Below are 9,014 nucleotides of genomic sequence, written 5' to 3'. Positions count from 1 at the left end.
CCAGAATTGTTGTAAGTTGTAACCGTATACATAAGTATACAACTAAGGAGCTAAACGAGCCGATTCTCTACATGTTCATACAGACATCGATACGAGCAGGGGGTGAGTTGTGTTGTGCTATACTATTGATAACAACACAACGATGGGCAACGACATGGATTGATTTGCCGGCGGAGAGTGGCGAATGAAGGTTCCGAAGGATGGGCAGAGATGGGCAGGCATGAATGGGCTGGTCGGACAGGCGGGCGGGCGGGCGGGCGGATGGCCGGATGTCCGAGAAAGGAAAGTTGGGTAAAATGGGAGGATAAGAACACAGGACCTTCACAAAATGTACTCCATGTCATTAAGTGGAGATGAAGAATGAAGAATGAAGAATGAAGAAGAAGAAAGAAAGAAAAAGAAACCCCATATAACTGACTTTGAATAGTTTGTCTATGGACTTCACATCCTTTTTTTTTGTTTTGTACACAGACAGACAGACAGACAGACAGACAAACAGAGAGAGAGAGAGAAAGAGGGAGATCGATCTAAACCCTATCCAACTCCATATATCCATCCCATCAGAAGAAGAAGAAGAAGAAGAAGACGGCCTATCTGTAACCCTGCGATTTGGGCTTTTACCCCCCCCCCCCCCCCCCCCCCCCCCCCCTCCCCCGGTCCTGCACAGACAAGCTTCTGAATTTAGGGTTTCTTCTCCTCGCAAAAGAAAGAAAAAAGCTTCGGAATTGGATTTCATTCAACGCTTCAGAATTAGGGTTCCCTTTTGAACCTCCCGACTTGGTGTTATTCCCGAATCCCTCCTTGTAAAGATCCAAATTTGTAGTGCTCTTTGTTTTTACAGAAGAAAACCTTCCGGATCAGAAGTCTCCTGTGGAGAGCAAAACTTCTGCATCGAAGATAAAAGATACCAAATTGGGAATTCCTGCAGAGAAAGCCTTCTGATTTCGGATTTCTCCGAGAGACGGATAGGTTGACCAGTGCGTCCGATTTACTACTGAGAAGCTCCCAATTTTAGGTTTTTCTGGAGAAACACTCCTGAATCAGGGTTTCAGAGAAGAGTGTGGAAAGCGTCAGAGTAAGGCCTTCCTTCTGTAAGTTAGGGTTTTTTGCACAGGAAAACTTCAGGAAATCAGGATATTGTTTTTTTTATGCAGAATAGATTCCAAAAAACGGGTGGCTGGTTGCACAGTAAAAGTTCCAGAAAATAGGGTTTGTGCGCTATCAACGCAGAAATTAGGGATAGAACAAGCTAGTCTCAATCGGAATTTTCTGTTGGAGAGAATCAATGGAGAGGAATTTCTCTGTGGATGATATAGTGGGTACGCTATGGAAGCTTGACACAAATAGCGATAGCAACCATGGCCATGGCCATAGCCATGGTGCAGAACAAACCCAAGCTATGGAGCGCTTCTGGCCTTCTGAAGACAGTAGTAAGAAAATGATGTGTTCTCGGTCCGACTCTGAATGGGCGTTGGAAGAATTCTTGAAGAAGAATCAGCCTGAAACCATACACAATGAGACATCATCCACTTCCTTCCCTCAAAATAGCATGAATAGAATAGATTCTATGGTTGCATTTCAGGAGTTTCTCAGGACTTATGGTGGTGATGATTTAAACCCTACCCAAGGGTCTGGGAAAGTTATGAATCGCAATGATTCTGTGGTTGCATTTCAGGAGTTTATCAGGACTCATGGCTGTGGCAATGATTCAAACCCTGACTCTAATAGTAACACTAACCCTAACTCTAATCCTAGCTTGGAGTTTGGGAAAGCCATGAATCGAAGTGATTCCTTATTCGCAATTCAGGAGTTTATGAGGATTCATAGTGGGGGCACCAACGATTCTAATTCTGACCCTAACCATAGCCCTAATATGGGTTTTGGAAAAGATATGAACCGAAGTGATTCCATGTTTGCATTTCAAGAGTATCTCAGGATTCATGGTGGCAATGGATCTGGGGATTGCGACGAGCAAAGTTGTGATGAGAAAAGCTTCAATGATGCTGAAGCTAAAGAGGAGGAGAAAGAGAAGCATAGCTCAGAACCCAATTCAGTTGCAGATTATAATCCTAATCCTAATCCTAATCCTAATCCTAATTCTAATCCTGACCCTAACCCTAAACTTAAACCTAACCCTAACCCTAAAATTCAACCTCAACCTGACCCCAACCCCAACCCCAACCGTAACCTTAACCCTAATCCTAATCTTAACCTTAATCTTAACCCTGATACTAAATCTAATCCCAGCCGTGTCTGTGATGATAATGAACCCATGGCTACTCTCCAGCTAAAGCCCGAGCCTCACCTGACCCCTGATCTGGATTCAAATTTTGATCCCGATCATCATCATCATTCTTCTTCAACAGCCTCTGTGATTGTAGAAGGACAACCTCTTCCCGAACAACAAATCTCAGGTGCTCTCAATCCCTTATTCACTGGGCTGCAGAATGAAATTCCTAATCTGAGTCATAGAAACCCACAAGAATACGAAATGCTGCTCAAACGTCAACTCGATATGGCTTGTGCAGCTGTTGCTATAGCACGGGTCTCTTTCTCAACCTTTTTTCCTCCTAACAATGCTTTACATCTTCTGATTTATTAAGAACATAGTGTTGGCATGTGTATGATAATTTTCAGAAGTAGTTCGTAAAGTGAAATGGTATTTTCATCTATGACCATTGTTCTTTGCATTATGTGCAATACTGTTCAGAGATGGCTCACATATTGAAATTATATTCTCATCTATGATCCATTTGAACTTGGCATTAGTACACTATGCTCAAACGTAGATCTCATGGTGAAGTGATATGACTATCCAGTGACCATTTTACCTTGGATGTGCATCGTATGACTAGTTTGCATCTTTTAAGTCATAGGTTTTGAACCTCATTTACTGCAAAATGTTTTGAAGGCTGTTCCAATGGAGCTAGTAACATTTTTGGTACTTTGTTTGAACCTTTAATATTGGTATCTCTAAATCACATGTGTATTTGGTTATGAGTTTTTTTGTGTGCATCAACCAAATATATAAGAGATGTCATTGGGTCAATCAAGGCTTTGGTTGTATATGATTTGAAAGTGTACTTTTTCTCCCATGTTGACCTTACTTGTGCTGCGGCAATAGCGTATATGCTGTAAATTGCTGTTTGTGATTTGCCACACATACTTTTATTTTAATATTCTGGGTTCTCAATTTAGAAGGCTAGAGATAGTTCTTTACTGAGCTGATCATTTGGGTATGAATTGGGGGTTATGCTGTTATAAAGTTTCTTAAAATACAAGTTCTGTAGGTGAAATGAAGTAGAAAAGATCATACTAGCAATGGAGTCAACAAATGGTGAAGGAGTTGGAGCGTCACCATAATTATGGCAAAGCAAAAAGCAGAGTGTAATCTAATAAAAGTGAGAGGGTTCCTTCATATATGAGGCAGGCCTAACTTGTCTAGCTAACTATGGTTCAACTATCAAGGCGGTTTGCAAGACACTGTATTGATCCTCCATTGGCTAGCAAATCCAGAAAGAAACAAAATTGTATGACCAAGTAGATGGATTGAGTAGGTATGGAAGTCTACTCATTCTTCCGAGTAGGCTCTATGTCCATATACACTTATGTGATGGTATATAGTGCACTGTATTTTACTTCAGCCGTTACATGTTGATGTAAATACAATTGTTTACTTCCATGTACCCCATGTGATAGTAGAAGTGCCAAGTGTAAACATCCTGTTGTACCCTTGCTGTCTCCTTATCACTTTCTCAATTGCAATCATTATAACTGTAGAGTGTGCCAAGGAACATAATGCCACAAACATATTGAAGGACCTGTTTCACATCCTTCCAATGTGATTCTTTGGAGTGTGACATATAACAACTTAAATAGGAACCTGTGTATTGCACGCCAATGTCTCATAATTATATCAATGAGAGCTCGACCTAGGGATAGTGAGTAGGATCCACATCACACTCACCATCATACAACTCAAAGGTGTGGTTTGCTTCCGTTGGAGTGAGGGTAGGGTTGCTCTCTTGCATCTTGAACTTCTTCAAGAGATCCTCTGTCTACTTTTGTTGTCATATGTGAATTACCCTCTTGAGAAAATGAAACTTAATTCCCAAGAAGTATTTAAGGGTTCCCATATCCATAAAGTTTTTGCTCATTGTTGTGTAAAAATCATGCCATCTACATACAAAATTATCATGAGCACATCATCACATTAAGCCACACTTATAAAGTGCTCTCATGTGGGCATTGAGTGAAGCCATAGTGAACAAGCATGAATTTGGTTATGCCATGCACAAGGTGCAAGTTTGAACCGTAGAGAGATTTTGTGCCTTTTCATGCATTGGTCTCTTCATTACATAGCACATGACTGGGAGCTTGCATATTTTGCTCGCTTCACTTGATTATCATTTGACTATGATTGTGTGCATCCAATCTCTACTTACATGAGTGTCAAGATTATCCAACTGTAAAAAATAACATCATGGCTCAAAAAAGTCTTATGATTATATACATATCATAGAATCTCGGTCCACTTGGAGTTGTTCCCCATTGATGCCGATTATTGCACATCTATTCATCACAGTTTCTATTTATGGACTAAGGAAGGAGAAATCCAAATCAATTCACAGATTTTTTGACTCCTCAACTGTAGAATGAAATTGTAATATATAATGAAGCAATTATTAACCAATACAAATAGGGTCTTTTTCTCCTACTTATGAAGAAGTCTGACCTTCTAAAACCCTAAAGAATTTATTCTGTTTATTATGCGAATATATGTTGATCCCCGTTGAATCTATAAAAAATAAAGAGATGTTTCTTTTATTCATGTTTATCTTGGTGCATGACTACTTGAGATGGGATATGTGCCTGCGAAAAATATTACCAAGTATTGGCTATGCTATTGTTACCCAACAAGGCGAAGCCATACCATGAACATACCAAAACATTTTATGGCATTGAAGAAATTGATTGTATCAAGCAACCTGTAGCCTATATCATCTGTTACATAAACAACCATAATGTTAACAATGCCTATGATATCCAGTGTCTTATGTTTTTGGTTTGAACCATATGTGTATGTTTGGCATCCAAAAACTTGAATGTGTGAAACTCTTAGGCTTATTATCACCATGAAAGTCTTTATGTTGCATTTTATCCCTCAAGGCACAAGTAAAACATCAACTAGTTATATGTAGCTGGACTTTTCTTGAAGGAAAGACAAACCAGATTTATAGAGTGCTAAAGCATATCCAACCAAAGCAAAGTTCATTGAAGCCAAGGAAGGAATGCAAAATGAAGAGATTTTATCGAGCATCAAGGAAGAGAATTATATGACACCATCATCGTAGTTACACAAGGTGTCATGTTCCTTAATGTCCACAGCTGTTCATTTATTATTTTCCAAGCATTGAAAAATTTTACAAGCTTGGATAGAAATTACTGCACTAAGAAATGCGTGTCATATCTAGAGATGATTGCTACATTATTTTTTGCTTTGGATTTTGGCATGTAGCCTACTTTTGTAACTTATAATACATTTAGTACCAACTTAGCTTGTTCAAGCATTTTGCTCTGGGTAAGGTTACTAGTCAGTTCATCTTACATCTTCATATTCTCCTTTTCAATGCATAAGCCGTAATAGCATGTTACAGCAAAGGGGTTGATTTGTACATATAATTTGAATTGCATTAAACACCTGCATGTGGTAAATTGTGCCATCTTATGTTTCCTTACAAAAGGTAATTGTGTTATGGAGTTCTTTTAGTAGGGTTGCACCATTTGGATAGCCATTTAGCACTTTTTTTTTTTACCTTGAACGTGTTTGATTAGTACTAAAACACCTACCTGCTTTGCTGTAGGCGTGCAACAGTCTAAGCAGAGGAATGTTGGAATTAGCACACAGAATTTGTCCACTGTTCCAACCATTCCTAAAGTTGAACCAGTATTCAAAGGTATGTTCAAGTTTATATGTCATGCCTTCCAAATATGGTTATAAATTTTCCAATATTTTGATTGCCTTTCTCATACTGCATGCGAGATGCAGAATCAACTTCTGCACCGAATCCAGATAGTTTAGCAGTTGGGCCAATAGGCATCCCGGCATTGCCTCCAAAGCCAAAAAGTGGAGTTACATTCTCGGGATCAGCCAGGCTGAATACTAGCGGTTCTTCTAGGGAACAGAGTGATGATGATGATGTTGAAGTCGAATCCGGCTCAAACACAGCTCCTGGTGATATCAAACGAATGCGGAGGTAATAACGAGCATATTTTGAAACTTAGGAATAGAAACTCTGCTTTATCTGTAGTCTCATATGGTTGAGAGTATGCATCAGAATGCTATCGAATCGGGAGTCTGCAAGGCGGTCACGGAGGAGGAAACAGGCGCATCTTAGTGATCTTGAAATGCAGGTGAAGTCCTAGGATAAAAACTAACCTTCCCCATGTTTCTTTTGGGAGATGCATCTTGTCATGTCTTTTATTTTACTGTTTAACAGCATACGCATAACAATAAGGAGTTAATAATAAGGCTAGAGATTGGCTATGACCACATGTCTGTGACACAGTGTGATTGGGATGGGCTGGATATAGACCTAGGGTTTCGTGGCTAGTCTCTAGTTTTAGTGCCACCCAAAGATTCTGTATATGATCAGAACATCTACATATTGTTGCCATTTTAGCTGAATCTTTTTGGTATTGACAGGTGGCACAGCTGAGAGTAGAGAATTCGACATTGTTTAAACAACTTACAGAAATCACTCAGAAGTTCAACGACGCACTCATAGATAACCGCGTCCTTAAATCAGATGTTGAGGCACTTAGAGCTAAGGCAAGATTCTGCTTTTATTGGTCCCAAAATTCAAATCTAATAAATGCAGCTGTCCGAGTCTTTTTTATAGATGAGGCGTATCTTTCATCAAGGCTTATTTTCAGCTTCAATGATTTTTATTCTACAGGTCAAAATGGCGGAGGAAATTGTAACACGGTCGGTGATTCGACCAGGTAAATATTAGCCTCCACATGTTGAAGCCAATCTTATTTTGTTTTTGGAAAAACACCAAAATACCCCTATATTTGAGGCCTTATGAGAATACCCGTAAATTGACCACTGTAGTATAAAAGTGACTGCTATACAGGGGTGCTCTGGTGCTTTCTTAAATCTTAGGGGTATTCTGGTAAATATCCAAAAAGCCATGGTATTATGATGGTTCAATCACTTGATGGGGGTTCAATTGCCATTTGCGGCAACTGGAGAATTGAACTCCAGACCTCACATTTATAAGGAAGGGCTTGAATTACAAGTCCACGCCATCTGGCTACATTGATTTCTGATGTCTCTGCTTAATTTGCTTGATTCTTGATTGTTCATAGTTGCAACTTCAACAACTGAAGCCTCTGTACCAGTGAATGGTGACAAGCAGCAACAACAGCTTGGCACCAAAATGGGAAGAACGCCATCGATGCAACGTGTTGCAAGCTTGGAACATCTGCAAAAGAAAATAAGGGGTGGAGTTCCTTGTGGTTCCTTATCGTGGGGCGGTACCTGGGATGTTGAAGGCCAATCTATGATAGACTGAAAGTTCGGCTAATGAATCTGGGAGATGCTCTACTTTGAACTACCACATATCGACAGAAAGCTCATTTCGTGGCTCTTTAGTAAAGAACCTGTAACTAAAATTCTGATTGGTTCCTGATTAACTGAACATGATGCAGATGCACAAATGTATAGTGGTGAATCTGCAGAAGTTTTGTGAAGGGGAAGTTTTACAAAGGATAGATAATCAATTTATGATTTGGCTTTGCAAAATGTGTTCAATTGTGGCACTTTTGGCATAGCATTATTTTCCCTGTCGGGAATGTTCAGAAGATATTTTTTTCACATTTGAAAGTTGCGCTTATTTGAAACTTGATACAACTTTTTGTGAGAGTTTTGTCGATGAGCAAAACATTTCCATTTCAAACTAGAAACCAAAGCAACACTACTTTGTGTCGATTCATTATGAATCAAATTCAAGTTGATAATCTCCATCAGGAAACTTTCATATATTGTGAAACTCATATCGTACGAGCTTATTTTGCAAGAGAGTGGCATTCCCAAGAAAGCTACAAAGGAGCTCAAGGAGACGTTGAGCATGACGAATACAAACCTCGTAGAACTTATCAGTTGGCTTCTTTTGTCACGAGTGGTATTTACATTTCATGAATGGAATAAGCTAGCATGGCTGATGGTAATAAGTGGCCAAAATTCTGTTGGGAATAAATAGAGAAATGTGCAACAATCACCCATCACTAAACAATATTAATAGTAAAATTGTGATTGCACTCAAGAAACATGTGAACCTCTTTCAAAAACCATGTGATGATAAGCAATGAGCTGGCTCTTTCTAAACTAAGGATGTTGCAACACATGAGAATTAGTTGATCCACTTGGTGGTTCACCTCCACTAGTTGATGTTTAGGACATGATGTAACATGATTTTGGTAATCCACTTGGATCGTGATCACCAACTGCTCTCCACTTTTTTTATCATGTGCATTGATATGTGATATAAAATGTGTGTTGTAACTTGTAAGGTCAAAGGTCTATGACGAAGGTGGCATTTAGACTAAGAGCGTAGACTACAATCCATAAAATAATAATACAAACGATGACATTTAGTGGCCCCCAAAAAGGTTCCTACTCACTAAGAAATATAACTTTCACAATATGGAGGTATTGCCATCCAAAATTTGGAGGGTATTTGCAATTTTGATATGAACGTTTTGGTACAACATCGCTCCCAACAATTTTGGTTGATTAATTCAATAGTAAGTATGTACGTACATACACGCATACATATACATTCTCATAAAGAGATATATACTTCATATGTTCTATTTATTTATCTCTTATTCCATGCCATCATCATGCACAAAACATCTAAGGTATCAATTGTCTTCAGATGTGTCTTCTCCCCAAGATTGTGGTACAAATATTGCCTTTGGATGAACATCTTCCTGAATCAAATAAA

General features: G+C 39.1%; 1 protein-coding gene across 1 annotated transcript; it reads left to right on the top strand.

Moving 5' to 3' along the window:
• The first annotated feature begins 824 nt into the window (after positions 1-824).
• Positions 825-7,884, top strand: LOC147849238 (uncharacterized). Its single transcript, XM_087337741.1, has 7 exons — positions 825-2,545; positions 5,876-5,957; positions 6,050-6,257; positions 6,339-6,414; positions 6,707-6,832; positions 6,960-7,005; positions 7,375-7,884. The coding sequence occupies exons 1-7, from the start codon at positions 1,286-1,288 to the stop codon at positions 7,578-7,580; spliced, it is 2,004 nt and encodes a 667-aa protein (XP_087193867.1). The 5' UTR covers positions 825-1,285; the 3' UTR covers positions 7,581-7,884.
• The last annotated feature ends 1,130 nt before the right edge of the window (positions 7,885-9,014 follow it).

Source organism: Azolla caroliniana, unplaced genomic scaffold (genome assembly GCF_043228905.1).
Source record: "Azolla caroliniana isolate FFs.n. ecotype wild unplaced genomic scaffold, voAzoCaro1.0.p SCAF_115, whole genome shotgun sequence".
Lineage (NCBI taxonomy): Eukaryota > Viridiplantae > Streptophyta > Polypodiopsida > Salviniales > Salviniaceae > Azolla > Azolla caroliniana.
The sequence above is the reverse complement of the archived record's forward strand: the minus strand, read 5'-3'. Positions and strand labels throughout refer to the sequence as shown.

What these genes read in the sequence shown, in the direction of transcription:
- LOC147849238 (XM_087337741.1), top strand. Translation starts at nt 1,286, where the DNA reads ATGGAGAGGAATTTCTCTGTGGATGATATAGTGGGTACGCTATGGAAG. An exon ending in CAGCTGTTGCTATAGCACGG is followed by an intron (nt 2,546 to 5,875) that starts GTCTCTTTCTCA and finishes GGCGTGCAACAG; the next exon opens with TCTAAGCAGAGGAATGTTGG. An exon ending in ACGGTCGGTGATTCGACCAG is followed by an intron (nt 7,006 to 7,374) that starts GTAAATATTAGC and finishes GATTGTTCATAG; the next exon opens with TTGCAACTTCAACAACTGAA.